Raw genomic sequence first — 19,480 nt, forward strand, 5'->3', positions numbered from 1 at the left:
GTGCAACAGAGTTAGCTAAAAATCCTGTCTATCACTCAAGAACAAAGCACATTGAGTTAGACATGCATTTTGTTAGAGATAAGGTGCTGGCAAGAGAGCTACAAATCAGCTATATTCCAAGTGAAGAGCAGATTGCAGACATCTTGACAAAGCCTCTCACATTTACTCACTTCAATTACTTTAGAGCCAAACTCAAGGTGCATCCATGTCCCTTGAGTTTGAGGGGGCCTGTTAAGGAAGCCCATCAATCATCCAAAGAATGTACACACTTGGCACGTGTGATCTGATATCCAGTCAGCTTAGTAGTTAGGAGTTAGAATGACAGCTCAGCAAAGTCTGTTATGTAGTCTCTGTATTCTGTTAGTATTGTTTTAAGTTCAGCTCTGTGATTAGAAGCATGTATATATATATAATCATGATAGCCGAGATTTGTAACTAAGAAAATAGTAAGCAAAGAAATAAAGATCTGGAATATTCATTTTCTTTCATTTTCTCGAGAGTCAAACAAATTTGTCTGCTCTGTTTTTAACATTTCAACATTCTTAAAGTACTTTGTGATGCAGAACTCATAAACATGTCTTAAAGGGTGTGATAAAAACATACGTCAGATATCATGTAGCTGCCTTCATAACTCACTTGCTAAAGTATTAGTGTGAAAGATACATTATTTTAATCAAGAGGTGGATGGATAGACATATCTCACAACAGCAATGAAAGATACATTATTTTAATTACTTTTTGCATTTTCATGCTTTCCCTGCACTTGATCCCAGATTCGCAGCGTAAAATGCACGTATCTTTTAAAACCATGAGTTATAGTTGAGGAATCAACCAATGCCAAGAGCAAAGAAAAATGACCGCTGGTTCCACTTTTGATTACCTTGGGATGGAGCTGTATCCTCCAGAAAAAATCAATTAACGGCTAATTTCCAGGATGAGGCATTTAATTAGATGATATGAGTAAGGATATTAACCAAAAAAATCATTTTCATATGATAGAATTTCTTTTGCATCAACTATATCACACGTGTATACTTTTGAATCCTAATTAAATATAATTATCCTTAGGATTGGACGTCTTTCTGATCATAGTTTAAATCCAAACTTGGTAAGGACGTTTGGACCGGAGCACCATTTCAAAGAACATGTGAAATGGATCTTGAAATTGCTGTCAAGAGTAATTTTAACACTGATCAGAAAACAACAGGCAAAAAATGTTCAATGCACATATATATATAAACATACATAGAGAAGAGGAGATGGGGAAAGAGTCAGAGAACATGCCAACTTGGCCTACAAAGTCGTTTTCCATTGCTACAAATTCCTCCTAATTACTAAAATTCCTCAGGCACTAAAATTAGTACTGAAGAAGATTGATTACAATAAGATTTTTCAAGGGTTAGAGTATTCTCTGAAGAGTAATATTTCTTCTTTAAGATATCTAAAAGAGACCATGGTATATACAAAGCATCAAGGTTGAGGGTCTGTACTATTAAACATTAAATTTTTAGAGTTAGAATAACTATTGATATTCACAAAGTTTCGGAAACTGATGGTTGCAAGAATGGAATGGAAAGGGCAAAGGACAAGGTAATGGAATGGGGAAAGGAATATTAGTTTCTTTATTTTGTTTGGTTTGGTCAAGGAATATTGATTTCTTTGCTTGATTGCAAGAATGGAATGGTAAGGGGAAAGAAAACAACTACAATACAAATGAACAAAAATACCCTCCACTAAAAAAATATATACATATATTTCAACGAGTTGAAGCAATATTTTAATTGTTCTATTCTTTATTATCAAATATTATATAATTAATTTCAAATTTAGGCATGGTTTGACATTGTAAGCGAGTACCACAGGTAAACACTTGTTGATATGGTTTGAATGTTAAATTGATTTTATTTTACACTTGTATGATGAAAAATCTATAATATCATGCCTATCACGACTATAAGGCAAATTATAGAGAGAGAAAAAGCAACAATGAATTAGATATCACAAGCTAAACCTATAAGAAAGCATCGCCCACGTAATCTCCATGTGAAGGCTTAACAGCCAATTAACCACCAATTATTAAGTGTTAGCAACTGAATTTCTTTGCCAGAAGATATGGATACAATGAGATTAACTCTTATTATAAGAAATAAAATTAAAAAATTGGCATCCCAATTTTCTTGCAAGAGTAACAATGCTCATTATAGTATATATTACAGGGCGTCGGAAATTCCAAGCACTGAGACCTTGGCTTCGACAATGCAGACATCATTCACAAGAAAACCATTGCCTGCCTTGTTCAAGTAACTGAGTTCCATAAACTTGTGCCAACCCCAATTATCGATTGAGGTCCTGAACCAATCACTAGCTGCAAGAACAACAATAGAAACCTGAAGTTATATGTACTTAGCTACAACCCTTATTGATGGACTTCAATCCCTGTAAACTTTGGGTTAATAATAACTTACTTGTACAATCATTATGTATTGATTGAACTTGATTCCGGATTCGCAGTGTGAAATGCACGTATATTTTAAAACCACGAGTTATAGTTGACAAGTCAGCCAATTCCAAGTACATAGAAATATGACTGCCACTAGCTACTCCGTGTCCCTTGGGATAGAGTTGTATCTTCCTGAAAAAATCAAGAAGGGTAAAGTTTAAGTCTCGGCATTCAATTGTACATATTTACTAAGAGGTTCCATTTAACAAATTATCAAAACATTAACTTTCAGATGTGATGTTTAGATTATATATATGAATAGATAAATAAAAAAATTTGTGCAAATCATTTTGCATTACACATTTGAAGAAGTGGTTTTAACATGATGCATTATTTTAACAAGTTGTATTATTCAAAACTACTCAAAAGAATTTCTTCTGCATGCATCGGCATCAGAAATATATCGCGCATGAACAAATGAACCCTAAGTATTAGTCATGCTCAGGTACAAATGTCTAGATTTAGTCTATGATACATTAGAGTTGTAAATCGTTGTTAAAAGTACAACTTGTCATAGTTCAAATCCGAATTTTAAAAACTCTCGAACGTCTGTACTTGAACAGCAATTCAGAAAGTATACGTACCACTTTTGATCTCCAGCAACGAATACTTCTGATTCGTAACGCTTTGCCTCCAAGTTTGAAAAGTTCTTGATCTTCCAAACATATTTATAAGGGGAAGCAGATGTGAATTTCTTCATGGAAAGGCACTCTCCTTTGACTATGTTCCTTTCTTTAACAAAGACTTCTGCTCCAAAAATACATGTATCTCCCACAAGATATCCATTTGAAGCATCGTTAAATTCTTTAAGCGGGATGAATTGATCAAAACCCCATTCAAGCTTCAACCCATGAAAACGTCTTTCATTTCCCATTGCATCTACCGCATGATGAAGTAACGTCAAATCATTGATTAGCTCTCAGTTAAATAATTAAGAACAAAATGATCATAAATATTCTTGAGTTTAATAATCAACCTTGAGGAATCAAGTACGTGTCTTCGTTCTGATCATGCACAAACAGGCGAAAAATCACAAAGACTTCCCAACCGGAACCAAAAGAACTTGAGTCTGCCATTGCCAAGTAGAGTGAGATGTGATCTTTCACCTTTTTTTTTTATTTCCATTTGGGTACACAACAAGTTTCCTGAAACCATCATGAATTAAATAACATATTAGATTATGATATATAATTAAGCAATAAGGTAATCTTAATATCAGTGTACTAAGTTTTAGGCCATACCATTTGTGGCTTCCAACATTAAATTCCGAAGATTCATAACTTTCCACATTATTTTCTAGAAGGGACGAAAATGTCTGTATTTTGAGTAGGAAATGAGCCGGTGGTACATGTGAAATGGATCTTGAAACTGCTGTCAAGAGTCATTTTAACACTGATAAGAAAATAACAAGCTAAAAGTGTTCGATTTACATATATAAACATACATAGAGAAAGGGAGCTGGGGAAAGAGCCTGATAACGTACCAACTTGATTTTCCATTGCAACAAATTCCTTCAAACTACTATAACTCTTCAAGCACTAAAAAGAGTATAGAAGAAAGATTGATTATAATAAGATTTTTTAAGGGTTAGAGTTATCTCAAGAGTAACCTTTCTTCTTTAAAATATCTAAAAGGGACCATGGTATATATAAAGCATCAAGGTTGAGGGTTTATACGATTCAACATTAAATTTTCAAAAAGTGTCAAAATGACTATTGACATTCACCAAAATTTGGAAACTGATAGTTGCAAGAATGGAATGGAAAGGGTAAAGGAATATTGATTTCTTTAATTTGTTTGGTTTGGTTAAGGAATATTGAATTCTTTGTTTGGTTGCAAGAATGGAATGGTAATGGGAAAGAAAGTGTCAAAATGACTATTGACATTCACCAAAATTTGGAAATTGATAGTTGTAAGAATGGAATGGTAACATTAAATTTTCAAAAAGTGTCAGAATGACTATTGACATTCACCAAAATTTGGAAACTGATAGTTGCAAGAATGGAATGGAAAGGGTAAAGGAATATTGATTTCTTTAATTTGTTTGGTTTTGTTAAGGAATATTGATTTCTTTGTTTGGTTGCAAGAATGTAATGGTAATGGGAAAGAAAGTGTCAAAATGACTATTGACATTCACCAAAATTTGGAAACTGATAGTTACAAGAATGGAATGGAAAGGGTAAATTTTCAGAAAGTGTCAGAATGACTATTGACATTCACCAAAATTTGGAAACTGATAGTTGCAAGAATGGAATGGAAAGGGTAAAGGAATATTGATTTCTTTAATTTGTTTGGTTTGGTTAAGGAATATTGATTTCTTTGTTTGGTTGCAAGAATGGAATGGTAATGGGAAAGAAAGTGTCAAAATGACTATTGACATTCACCAAAATTTGGAAACTGATAGTTACAAGAATAGGTAAATTTTCAGAAAGTATCAGAATGACTATTGATATTCACCAAAATTTGGAAATTGATAGTTGCAAGAATGGAATGGTAACATTAAATTTTCAAAAAGTGTCAGAATGACTATTGACATTCACCAAAATTTGGAAACTGATAGTTGCAAGAATGGAATGGAAAGGGTAAAGGAATATTGATTTCTTTAATTTGTTTAGTTTTGTTAAGGAATATTGATTTCTTTGTTTGGTTGCAAGAATGTAATGGTAATGGGAAAGAAAGTGTCAAAATGACTATTGACATTCACCAAAATTTAGAAACTGATAGTTACAAGAATGGAATGGAAAGGGTAAATTTTCAGAAAGTATCAGAATGACTATTGACATTCACCAAAATTTGGAAATTGATAGTTGCAAGAATGGAATGGTAACATTAAATTTTCAGAAAGTGTCAGAATGACTATTGACATTCACCAAAATTTGGAAACTGATAGTTGCAAGAATGGAATGGAAAGGGTAAAGGAATATTGATTTCTTTAATTTGTTTGGTTTGGTTATGGAATATTGATTTCTTTGCTTGGTTGTAAGAATGGAATGGTAATGGGAAAGAAAACAACTACAATACAAGTGAACAAAAATACCCTCCAATCAAAAAATGTATATATCAACGAGTTGAATCAATATTTTAATTGTTCTGTTTTTTATTATCAAATGTTATATAATTAATTTCCAAATTTTGGGCCGATTTGCTATTGTGGTTAAGCAGCACTTAAGTATTTAGTAAACATTTATTGATGTGATTTGAAAGATAGGTTAACTTTATTTTACACTTGTAAGATAAAAAACCTATAATACCTTACCTAGCGCAACTATAAGGCAAAATATAGAGAGAGAAATACAACAATGAATTAGATATCACATGCTTAATCCATAAGAAGGCATCACATCTAATCTCCATGTGGAGACTTAACAAACAATTAACCGCCAATTATTGAATGTCAGCATAAGAATTTCTTTACCAGAATATATGGGTACAATGAGATTAACTTTTATTATAAGAAACAAAATTAAAAATTGGCATTCCAATTTTCTTGCAAGAGTAACAATGCTAATTAGAGTATATATTACAGGGCTTTGGAAGTTCCGAGCACATGCACCTCTGTTTCCACAATGCACACATCATTCACAAGAAAACCATTGCTAGCATTGTTCAAGTAACCGAGTTTAACAAATTTTGGCCACTCCCAATGTAACACCCATCTCTAATTATTTGTTTGAATTTAATTATGCTTATCTATTTAATTGTTTATCTTTTGTTGCAAATTTATTTTAATTAGCATTATTTGAGATAAGTTATAATTCTTTTTATTTATTTTTTTAAAATAATTTATGAGGGAATATCTATCTATCGCACAATGTATTTTTATAAAAGCATTTGTTTTTATAAAACTTAAACTCTTCCTATCTCCCTATGATTTAAAATTCTTCAACCAAATAAAAATGTATTAAAAAATGAATTCCAAGGTCTTCTTTTATGCATGTTTGAAAGAAGTTTTGAGGTATTTATCCTTCTTTAATTCATGCTCTCTAATACGATCTTATGTATTTGATGATGAATGCATGTATTGTTCTTTTTATCATGAATGACCAGTCAGGCATTATGAGGCATGAGCAGCGTGATTTGATTACTATTTTTCCTTTATTTTTTATTTAATTTCTGCACCATAAAATTAAAGTAGACATCTCAAGGTTTTCAATGATGTATTTTGTGCAAAGAGATTGCAACTAATCAATTTGTTGTGAATTTTCGAAATTAGAACAATTGTGTTGGAAAATTCTGATTTTCAGCAGCATGTCTGACTTCGCCAATTTTCCTTATTATGTCTACTTATTGTATGTTTAATTTCATAATTTTTAGTTGAGTATAAAAATTACTAAAAATCGTTATGTTGGACTGCTAAAAATATATAATATGAGTAGACAACAACACTGACATCTGGATAAACATTTGAAATTAGGTTTTCAGGATCTTTTACAAATTTGTAAGTTTATTTGTTTCACCCTCTCCCTATTCTTAGAAAACCTAAAATTTTGGTTCCTTCTGTCCGTTGCCTTTGCTAATAAGCCGTTCTCTGTCTAGCCAAGCTAGTGGTAAGCCACATGATTACTCCAAGAAATCAATTCCTAGCCACAACAAAACTCCATTACTCTCCTCTGCTTTCATACATTAGATCTTTAGCAAGCATCAATAACCAAATTCCGAATAACCCACGCTACCATACAGTTAAATCAAATTACCAAGATCAAATTTGAAAAATATCATAAAACCGTGAAACAAAGAATATTGCATTGCAATGCGTTGTTAGTATATCCCATAGCAGTATCATACATATCATTATCACCACCACCAACACCAGAAATTTCGATCTTGGTTACCCATCACGCTTCGGTCTCAAGTGTTCAACGGTTCATCGTGTCAGTTTTTTTTTTTTTGGTTTTTGGTTTTTGGAAGGCATCGTGTCAGCTTTTATAGGTGCATAAAGAGGAAATTTTGAGGAATTTAATTTTGCCCCGAATATGCCATCAATGAAATTAAAATTCCATAAACATGACAAAACATGTGAGGGAAAGTCTAAAATGCCCTTACACTGGAATGGCCATTGACAGGCGGACGCGCCTCGACCTCAATGGTTACATAATTATGGTAATCATATTCATTCTCGATCTACATTTGGTTTTATTTAATCAATTTTTTAATTGCTTGAATATTATCGAAAATATACAGATTATGATTCAATAATTTGTTAATTATTCCATGACTATCTAACTATAATTAAGCAATTTATCTATGTATTATACCGAGCAAAAAATTAAATTAAAAAAGTGTGTAACTTTTTTTTATAAAAAAGAAAAACTAACAAAAAATTGAGAGAGAGATAGAGGGAAAAAATAGGTATTTGGGTACTTAGGTTGTGTTTTTATATTGAATGAATGTATTTTATAGTATTTTTTTAATGGCATATTTTGTATATTTTTTAATAATATTTTGATGTTTCTTTTCTCCCAAGTAAAATCTATGGATTCTTTTATTTTCAAGCCGCCGGAAATTTCGATCCTGGTTACCCATCCCGCTTCGGTCTTGAGGGCTCGATTGTCCATCGTGTCAGCTTTTATATGTATATAAAGAGGAAATTTTGAGGAATTTAATTTGCACAGAATATGCCATCAACGAAATTAAAATTCCATAAACATGACAAATATGTAATGAAAAGTCTAAAATGCCCTTCTATTGGAACGGCCATAGACGCATATGCTTGCGCGCCCTTTTCTCATGGTGACAACTAGTCTCGACCTCAATGGTTACATAATTATGATACTCGTATTCATTTTCGATCTATATTTGATTTTATTTAATTAATTTTTAAATTGCTCGAACATTATCGAATATATACGAATTATGATTAAATAATTTGTTAATTATTCCATGATTACCTAACTATAATTAAGTAATTTATTTATGTATTATAACGAAGAAAAAATTAAATTAAAAAAAGTGTGTAACTTATTTTTTTTTTTTAAAAGAGAAAACTAACAAAACATTGAGAGAGAGAGAGAGGGACAAAAATAGGTCTTTTAGGTACTTAAAGTTGTGTTGTTATATTGAATGAATGTATTTCGCAGTATTTTTTTTAGCATATTTAATTTTTTTTAAAAATAATAATAAAAAGAAGAAAACTCCACGTCTTTTTTCAGTTTTCTCCGGGCCTCGTCCAATTGTTGGGTTTTCTGTTTGTTAATGATGGCCACTCTTTAGTGAAAGAGATCTTTTAAAACCAAACGGTTGTGGCTCAGTTGGCGGCGCAGGCTGGGTAAGTGGGAAGAGCTCTCGGGTTCGATCCTCACTAAACACACCATTTGGGAGGGGTAAAGAGCCTTAACTGTAACTACACCCCGAATCCGAATTAGTCGGGACCCAATGCGGTCGCCGGAAATCGGATGGTTTAAACCAAAAAAAAAAAGAGATCTTTTAAATACACCTCATTAATCTCTTTTCAGTTTTTTCCCACTCTTTAGTGGGAGAATAGCTTGAATGTGTTCAGTAAAACTCTTATAAAAAGGCTGTACGTAATTGAAATGCGTCGCAATTTCATAAACTCCCAATTTGTTGTAGATCAAATTGGGAAGTACTCAGATTATGGATACAGATAATATAAATAGAATGAAGTTAAAAGGATTAAAAAATTCTAATAAGTCAATGAGAGCATAATTAACAAAATTTCTTCACGTGCTCACTATTTCATCTCTCAATTTTTTGACGTATTTGATTGATGGGTATTTATAACCAATAAAGCATATCAATCAGTCGTGCATTTAGCAACACACTTTTTTATTCTTAAAGTACTTTGTGATGCACGACTCATAACGCATGTCTTAAAGGGTGTGATAATTTTTTGCCCCCCCCCCCCCCCTTTTTTTTTTATCAAAAGATATATTAAAGAGAGATAAAGCAAAATGCAGAGACAATTATATCAACATTGAACTAGACATCTCAAACTGAACCCATCTAATCGCCATGTAGAGGCTTGAAAACCAAACCACAGTGAGAGTGTCAGCAACTGAATTTCTTTCACGAAAACTATCTGTAGGTATACAATGAAATTAATTCTTATTATACGAAATTACAAATAAAAACTGGCATCCCAATTTTCTTGCAAGTAAAGATGCTCATTCGTTATATTACCACATTGCTTTGGAAATCCCAGGCACACACAATGCACACATCATTCACAAGAAAACCCATTGCCTGCCTCGTCTACGTAACTAAGTTCAGAAAATCTTGGCCAATCCGAATCTTCAATTGAGGACCTGAGCCATGTTCTTGCTGCATGAAACAACAATAATAGGAAGCCTTAAAGTTATTTGTATATAGCTATAAATAAGCTTATAGTGGTTAAACTACTATTGCATTAATTCATGCACCTGCTAATTACTTTTTGCATTTTCATAGTTTAAATCCAAACTTGGTAAGGGCGTTCGGACCGGAGCACCATTTCAAAGAACATACCAACTTGTTTTTCCATTGCAACAAATTCATCCAAATTACTATAATTCTTCAAGTGCCAAAACTAATATTGAAGAAAGATTGATTATAATAAGATTTTCCAAGGGTTAGAGTTCTCTCAAGAGCAATATTTTTCCTTTAAAATATCTAAAAGTGACCATGGTATATATAAATCATATCAAGGTTAAGGGTTTATACAATTCAAGAATAAATTTTTAGAAAGAGCTAGAATGACTACTGATAGACACCGAATTTTGGAAACTGATGGTTGCAAGAATGGAAAGGAAAGCTAAAGGTAAGGAAAGGGGAATAGAATAGGGAAAGGAATATTGATTTTTTTAATTCGTTTGGTTTGGTCAAGGAATATTGATTCTTTCGTTTGGTTATAAGAATGGAATGGTCAGGGAAAGAAAACAACTATAATACAAGAGTGATGATACAACCATAAACTTTTATACAAACTTATTTTGTGTAAACTGATGTGTCATTAATTCATTGATTGAATGACAATATAAAATAATAGAAATAAATCATGTGGGTTAAGAGATATTTAATTCAACCAATAAATTAATGCCACATCAGTTTGTACAAAATAAATTTGTACAAGAGTTTGTGGCAATATCATTATTCATAATACAAATGAACAAAAATATCCTCCACTAGAAAATGTATATTTCAACGAGTTGAAGCAATATTTTAGTTGTTCTGTTTTCTATTATAAAATATTATATAATTAGCTTCCAAAATTTAGTCCCGATTTAGTATTGTGGTTGAGTAGTATTTTAGTAATTGATAAATATTTTTTGATGTTATTTAAAAATTAAATTGATTTTATTTCACATTTATATGATAAAAAGCCTGTAATACCAAAGCCATAGTCAAGTTTACTTATTGCGACTATAAAGAAAAATATAAAGAGGACAGAAGCAACAGTGGATTAGATATCACATGCTAAACCCATAAGAAGGCATCTCCATGTGAAGACTTAATAACCAATATTATCAAGTGTCAGTAACTGGATTTCTTTGCCAAAAGGTATGGGTACAATGAGATTAACTCTTATTATAAGAAATAAAATAAAAAAATTGGCATCCCAATTTTCTTGCAAGAGTTACAATGCTTATTAGTTAGATATTACAGGGCTTTGGAAATTCTTAGCACCTCTGCTTCCACAAGGCACACATCATTCATAAGAAAACCATTTTCTGCCTTGTTAAAGTAACTGAGTTCAACAAATGTTGACCAACCCCAATCTTCGTTTGAAGTACTGAGCCATGTACTAGCTGCAAGAACAACAGCAGAAACCTGAAGTTATTTGTATTTACCTGTTAAAGTTTGGGTTTCTAATAATTTACCTTTTTTTTCATTATGCTTTGACAACACTTGATCCCGGATTCGCAAGGTAAAATGCACGTATATTTTAGAATCACGAGTTATAGTTGACAAGTCAGCCAATGCCAAGTACACTGAAATATGACTGCCCCTACCTACTCCCCGTCCTTTGGGATAGAGTTTTATCTTCCTGAGAAAAATCAACAAGGGTAAAGTTTAAGTCTCTGGATTCAATTAAACATTAACTTTCAGATGTGGCATTTACATTAATTATATACATGAATAGAGAAACAAATAAATTTTTTAAACAATTCATTTTACATTATGCATTCGAAGAAGTGGTTTTAACATGATGCATCTTTTTAACAAGTTGTATTATCCAAAACTCAAAAAGAATTTCTTTTGCATCAGAAATATATTGCACATGTACAAATGAACCCTAAATATTAGTCATGCTTAGGTCTAGACTTAGTCTATGATATATTAGAGTTGTAAACTGCTGTTAAATGTACAACTTTGATCATATTTTAATTCCGATTTCTATAAACTCCGAACGTCCGTACTTGAACACCATTTCATAAAGTATACATGCCACTTTTGGTTTCCAGCAACGAATACTTCTGATTCGTAAAGCTTTGCCTCTAACTTTGAAAAGTTCTCGATCTTCCAAACATGCTTATAATTGGAAGCAGATGTCAATTTCGCTAGGAAAAGGCACTCTCCTTTGCATTTGTTCCTTTCTTTAACCAATACTTCTGCCCCAAAAACACACGTATCTCCCACAAGATATCCATTCGAAGCATCGTTAAATTCTTCAAGCGGAATGAATTGATCAAAACCCCATTCAAGCTTCAGTACATGAAAACGCCTTTCTTTTCCCATGGCATCTATCACATGAAGGTGACTCGGCCCAAATCATCGATTAGGTTTCACTTAAATAATTAAAAACAAAACAATCATAGACATTTTTTAGTGTGATAATCAACCTTGAAGAATCAAGAACTCGTCTTTGTTTTGATCAAGCACAAATAGGCGGAAAATCACATAGACTTCCCAACCAAGGCCAAGTGAACTTGTGTCTACCATAGCCAAGTAGAGTGAGATGTGATCTTTCACGTTTTTTTTTTATTTCCATTTGGGTAGACAACAAGTTTCCTGAAACCATCATGAATTCAAAATAACATATTAGATTATGATATATAATTTAGTAATAAGGTAATCTGAATATAGTGTACAATTAGGTTTTGGGCCACACCACTTGTAGCCTCCAGCATCAAATTCCAAAGATTCACAATTTTCCACATTATTCTCCACAAGAGATGAAAATGTCTCTATTTTGAGTAAGAAATGTGCCGGTGGTACATTTGAAATGGATCTTGAAATTGCTGTCAAGAGTAATTTTAACACTGATCGTAAAATAACAGGCTAGAAATGTTCAATGCACATATATAAACATACATAGAGAAGGGGAGCTGGGGAAAGAGTCAGAGAACATACCAACTTGGTCTGCGGAGTCATTTTCCATTGCAACGAATTCCTCCAAACTACTGCATTTCTTCAGGTACTAAAACTACTATTGAAGAACGATTCGATTATAATAAGATTTTTTCAAGGGTTAGAGTTTTCTCTCAAGAGTAGTATTTGTTAATATCTAGAAGGGACCATGGTATATATAAAGCACCAAGGCTGAGGGTTTATACAATTCAACATTAAATTTTCAGAAAGAGTCAGAATAACTATTGATATTCGCCAAGTTTTGGAAACTGATAGTCGCAAGAATGGAATGGAAAGAGGAATGCAATGCGGAGAACGGATATTGACTCTTTAATTTGTTTGGTTTGGTCAAGGAATTTTGATTTCTTTGCTTGGTTGCAAGAATGGATGGTAAGGGGCAAGAAAACAACTACAATACAAATGAACAAGAATATGTACCCTCCACTCAAAAAATGTGTATTTCAACGAGCTGAAGCAATATTTTAGTTGTTCTATTTTCTATTATCAAATATTAAAAAATTAGCTTCCAAAATTTAGGCCCGATTTGGTACTATCATTGCAATTTACTATCAAATATTATAAAATATTTTCGATTATCAAATGTAATGAGCCGGTGGTAGTGAAGTGTATCTTGCAATGGCTATACATTTAAGTAATTTTTAATTAACACCGATTGATTAGAAATAAAAAGAAGCTGACTCAAAGCCAAAGTAAGTCTAGATCGAACAGAATATCCCCAAGTTAATATTGAAAAATACGATATTATTGAATCCTAATTAGATCCAACCATAGCGTTGTGCATAGCAGCTTAGATGATATATTTATGTTAATTAGTTCATCAACGTAAAAATGCCAATATGATACTCAAACATGGGTAAAGTGTTAATGGAGCAGTGATACCACAAAAGACCATAACCTTCCTCCCTCGCATATAATGTTAAACAACTACAAGACCGCTAGCTAGCTCTTCAAAGGTATTCAAGTCCAAAACAGAGCCACGATTATCACTAGCTCACTTATTGCACTGATACATGAATAGAAGCATCAATTTTGATTTGATCACCATCAAAATTTCTGAAACAAATTGACTGACAAAAGGGAAACTAAATTCTGCTTGGCCGAAAATCATGTGACGTGGGACCCGAAAGCTTATAACCACAACCCCAAAACAAAGTCTCAGAAATTTATAAAAAATGATACTACCGCGCATACTAAAGTCATATGACCTGGGTCACCAATTCTCTTCTTCTTTTTTTTTTGGGGGGGTGGGGGGTGCATCACGCTCGCTGGTTCAATTGTCTTCATACTACCAAAAAATGCATCTTTTGTTTGTTGGTTCCTGCATAAATTGAGTGTTACCTCCCGACTTTAACCAAAGGTGAAAAGATTGATGAATAAGCAATATGTGAATGACAACTCGTTCTATCATCTCATTGTAGGTTGCATTAAAATTTCTGTTCTTATTTCTGGAAAGTTTTCCTCGGTCGTGATTGTTTACGCAAGCATTAGGAAAATTCATAACTCTTCACCTTATTGTTTTATTTACTTTCACATTATTGAAAAGATTCATCTTGCTCTGTTTTTGAGCTTTCACATTATTATTTAAGCTTGGGAATTTACAACCGTCCACCTATTTATTTTGTCTTTTTCAAAAATACACAAACACTTTTTTTTTTTTCAGCGCGCCATCTGAAGTTTACTTTTTGTTGCATTCTTCCACTTCCGTCTAATTTCCGTTAACAAATTTAACGGAATGACCTTTTTACCCCTCAAAATTACAATTTAACCCAAAATAAATAGAAATTGGAGATAAATTAGATGGATTTAATTTTTTTCAAAGGTAGATGCTAGAAATTGGAGGAAAATAATGTTTGTTGCTTGCTAAATTTAGAAAATTTGTATTTATTTTTTTGGAGGAAAATAGTGTTTGTTACTTGCTAGATTTAGAAAATTTGTATTTATTTTTTCTCTTTCAAAAAAATAAATAGATATTTTCTAAATTTAGCAAGCAACAAACACTATTTTCCTCCAATTTCTAGCATCCACCTTTGAAAAAAATTAAATCCATCCAATTTATCACTAATTTCTATTTATTTTGGGTTAAATTGTAATTTTGAGGGGTAAAAAGGTCATTTCGTTAACATTCCGTCAAATCCACTAACGAAAATTAGACGGAAGTGGAAGAATGCAACAAAGCAAACTTCAGGTGGCGCGCTGAAAAAAAAGAAGTGTTTGTGTATTTTTAAAAAGGACAAAACAAACAGGTGGACGAGTGTAAATTTCTCTTTATCTTACTCTGTTTTTGAGCAGGCTGAGATGAAAAGAATTCATATTGGCTTGCTCTGTTTTCGATTAATTTTTTTTTCGTTTTTTTTTATTTGCAAATTGAGTTGGTGGTACTGATAAGGACATGTTTTTTTCTTCATTATTTTGTGAGAATTGATGATTTCGCGAGGAAATTTGACTGACGTAACTTGAGAAGAGAAGCATTACAGCGGACGGAATATAATGAATTTCTCCTTAAAGAGATGCAGAGAAATAGAAAACCAAAATCACACTAAAAAGTTAGCTGGACAGCATAAACAATAAACAATCGTAAGAGTTATTTTGGAAAACCACAAGAGAAATAAATTTCCTAGATTGCCCAGGCAGTCAGCATCACACAATAAAAGAACCCATTTGGAGGACAATTAATTACTTGTTATAATGGCTCGGAAATTACAAGCACAGTGACCTCAGCTTCCAGACTTCCACCACGCAAACGCCATTCACTAGAAATCCAGTCTCTGGCTCATCTAACTCGCTCAATGAAATGAATCTTGGCCGGCCCCAGTTATCGCTTGGTGTATGGAACCAGTCTTGATCCTCTGCTAGAGTAAAAGGAACGCTCTTGTTATATTATTTGGATTTGCCTCAAATACTAATTGCATGTAAATACACACATTATACCTCGAAAAGATTTATGTTTTGCCCCCACTTGATCTATGATTCGCAATGTATGCTCCACATATATATTCTTTAATCACCTCGACTGTGGAATCTCCCAAAGCCAAGTACAGAGAAAGATGATCGCCATCACCACAGCCGTTTCCAAACTGGAGGAATGTGCATCACAAACAAAGAAACAAACAAACATTACCAGAAGCAACTATGCAGTTACTGGTTCGGAAACAAAAAACCTAGAGTCACTGAAAGCGGAGAGAACAATTACTATCTTTGAGTAAAGAAGCAGAACAACTAAAACCTATCTTTGCCAGCTTTCGCAGCACGCAGCCCTTCAGTAATTAGTGCATCAAGCAACAGGTCCATAACTAGCATGGATGAATTTCAAATTTAGGAGTCCAATAATGCGAGCGGTTTGAGTGAGATATTATAACTGAATTATTGGCGATTAAAACTTCAGAAAGTAACAGGTGTCTGATAAGCTTCTACCTTCACTTTTGCAGCAACCACTGCATAATGTCCTTTCGCAGGACTCCATCAAACCCATTTCTATTGTAGTTCAAACTCAACAGATCAGATCCATTTGTCTCAAGATGCCTATACTGGGTTGTTGTTCCCGCAGGCCTTGGATGCCGCATCATCATGGCAATGGTAGAAAAGGGTGGGTTAGGCCATATATTTTTTGATGAGCTAAACAGATGTCTATCAGATTCCTTGTTTCTAGATGTTTGGACTCCAGGAGTTTTTGGATTCGAGGACTTCATTCCATGGTTGGTCATGCTCGTGCTGGGGCCAAGTGACAGTTTCTCAGGCGGACCACGTATCTGGGCAGATGGTTTCATTCAGTCAAGCCAACGTAGAATCCAGCATTTCTACGAACTTCTATGTCCCTCTCATGTATGTTCCTGTGAAACTTGAGAGCAACATCAAAGGCAGCACGTACTCGGCTGTGGAAAAAATCAATGAAGAATGAAGGGCAGTCTTCCAAAAACAATGGCAGTTCCAAGTTGGAGGAGTAATAAATTTGTTATTATTCAAAACAATTGTAGAAATAACAGTATTTGCCAGCTAGTAACTGACATAACAGCAGTAGTTAAACAGTAGTATGGAATCCAATGAGCCAACCAGTGGGAAGAATGCAATGCTCAGGCAGTACCGTGGTCAATATCACACTGAGACTCTTAAGAGTGGAGGATGTGCAATTATTGGTTTCATGAGGCATACTAAATCAATTCAAAGTCCAAAGTATTGAAACAATTAACTAATTTAGGATTTCCGTTTTATGCAGAGGCTTTCATGAATTATTACAACTAGATCGGAAGGATTCTGGAACAAAGATATGTGCCCTGGTAACTTACTTTCATGAAGTTAATAACGTCCTACTAATAAACATCAAAATACAACGGCTCATTAAAAAGAAAAGCACAGAAGAACTTTCAATCTATCATTTCAAAACAGTCTCTTTGAACTAAACAAGAGTACAGCAATGACCTCCAGCTTTGGACGTTAGTACTTGTGCTTCTCCAAAATCTTCATATCACCCAAAGAGAGACAGCAATTTAAGAATGTGCTCATAATAATGAAATTAGTTCTCGTATCGGAGCATTGTAGCTTGATTGGATAATAAGTTCACAGGAATACATATATGACTCTCTGACTGCTTCACCTACAGGTACTACAAGAAGCTGGCAAACATGTTATTTTGACATCAAGTGTTCAACATAATGCCAAAACAGCAAAAAAAATTTCGTTAAAAGTTTGGTATAGCAAATCTAAAAGATAAGTTGATTCAAATCCCATAATTGGCACATAGACAAAACTAGTTGGAGGTTTGCAAAACTTCGCAATAGAAATTATGCACCAATCTAGAGCGAAGAATGCAGGTTGCAGCTGCAGATATTCAATGATCAACTGAGTTGATAGTAACTTCTCTTAATCTTTTAAGGATTGGCTTTGCTCCATAATTGGTTAAATAAAAAATTCAGCAACCTAGCCTATACAATATGTCATAAGATCACAGATTTAGAAGCTGATTTTATTATGAAATGCACAGGGCCATTCTAAGTCAGATAGGAAAGAATAATTGCTTTGAGGGAAGAGCTCAGTGGTCTCTCATACTGCACATGATATCAAGTCAATGTGAACCATTCACATCAGTTTACATCCAAGCTGAAGTAGAAGTGACAGGATGCACAAAGAACTAGTTGAAATACTAAGCTAAAGTTTTTCCCTTCATATTCCTATATAATTAACACAGCTAAAATACAGATTGGTACAAGCTGAAGTAGAAGTGACAGGATGCACAATGAACCAGTTGAAGTACTAAACTAAAGTTTTTCCCTTCATATTCCTATATAATTAACACAGCTAAAATACAGATTGGTACAAGCTGAAGTAGAAGTGACAGGATGCACAATGAACTAGTTGAAGTACTAAACTATAGTTTTTCCCTTCATATTCCTATATAATTAACACAGCTAAAATACAGATTGGTACTTTGTTATAGCCGTATTCAAACACATATGCTGACCTCTGTATAACTAAACTTCAATGGAGCTCATTAGATTGGAAGCAATAATTTCATTGGAATAGCCAAGATGGGGCACACTCAAACGTAAACAAGCAGAATACAATAGGTGCATCTAGCAAGAAAACTTCCATTTTAAGAGATGGTCTAACGGCATGGCACTCACACAGAAAATTCAGACAATGAATAACAATTTATGAACCACCGTCAAAGTAACATTTCAAAGAGATGATTAATACGTAGGCAAAGACAAGCCGTCATTATTGTGGACACATAGTCTAAGATAATCCCATGCCGTGGGATGCATTGCTGCAACATATTGAATTCAGATTTGACAAAATCAACTCCACAAGATCCATCAAAATCCGATTGAAGAGGCATAAGAAGATAGAAATTTCAGCTGAAAAGTTTTTAAAGAAAGAGAAATAGAAGAGATAACGGTAAAATAGGTAGTGAGAAGAGAGAATACAAGGGAAGAGCAAGAAGAAATTCTATGAATCATTGACCCAAAAAGAAAACCAAAATCCATGCAATGCCTCCCAAAAGAGCATACGCTTTTATGGTTTTTGATAGCATAGGATTACTCCCTAAGGAAATATGTAAGTACATAGAAGATGCCACAAGGATAGCTCATGTCTGTTGCTTCCTATATAGTTACTCCATGGTTAAGTTCACACAACACTAGTTTCTATAAGGTAAACCTGGCTTACTTTCACTGCAATAAATGATATGAGTAGACAACAACACATATATCTGGATAAACTTTTGAAATCAGGTTTTCAGGATCTTTTACAAATTTGTAATTTTATTTATTTCACCCTCTCCCTATTCTTAGAAAACCTAAAATTTTGGTTCCTTCTGTCCGTTGCCTTTGCTAATAAGCCGTTCTCTGTCTAGCCAAGCTGGTAGTAAGCCACATTATTACTCCAAGGAATCAATTCCTACCACAATAAAACTCCATTACTCTCCTCTGCTTTCTTACATTAGATCTTTAGCAAGCATCAATAACCAACTTCCGAATAACAAACACAACCATACAGTTAAATCAAATTACCAAGATCAATTTCGAAAAATATCATAAAATCGTGAAACAAAGAACATTGCATCGCAATGTATTGTTAGTATACCCATATCAGTGTCATGCGTATCATTATCAACACCACCAACACCACCAACACCATCATCATTATCATCATAATCCTCTTTTGACTCTAAAATCACCAGCT

General features: G+C 33.4%; 1 protein-coding gene and 2 pseudogenes across 1 annotated transcript in view; all 3 read right to left on the bottom strand.

Moving 5' to 3' along the window:
- The window catches only part of LOC127902094 (uncharacterized), a 37,989-nt pseudogene that overhangs the window by 17,901 nt on the left and 608 nt on the right, over window positions 1-19,480 (bottom strand).
- The window catches only part of LOC102625700 (MATH domain and coiled-coil domain-containing protein At2g42480-like), a 34,316-nt gene continuing 16,888 nt past the window's right edge, over window positions 2,053-19,480 (bottom strand). The window contains exons 5-6 of the mRNA XM_052440563.1: window positions 2,466-2,632; window positions 2,053-2,365 (exon numbers count right to left, since the gene is read on the bottom strand). Coding sequence (XP_052296523.1) covers window positions 2,211-2,365; window positions 2,466-2,632 — 322 coding nt within the window. The 3' untranslated portion in view covers window positions 2,053-2,210. The remainder of the gene's footprint in view (window positions 2,366-2,465; window positions 2,633-19,480) is intronic.
- Window positions 11,745-12,923, bottom strand: LOC102614518 (ubiquitin C-terminal hydrolase 12-like; annotated as a pseudogene).

The sequence above is a fragment of the Citrus sinensis genome, chromosome 5 (genome assembly GCF_022201045.2).
Source record: "Citrus sinensis cultivar Valencia sweet orange chromosome 5, DVS_A1.0, whole genome shotgun sequence".
NCBI lineage: Eukaryota > Viridiplantae > Streptophyta > Magnoliopsida > Sapindales > Rutaceae > Citrus > Citrus sinensis.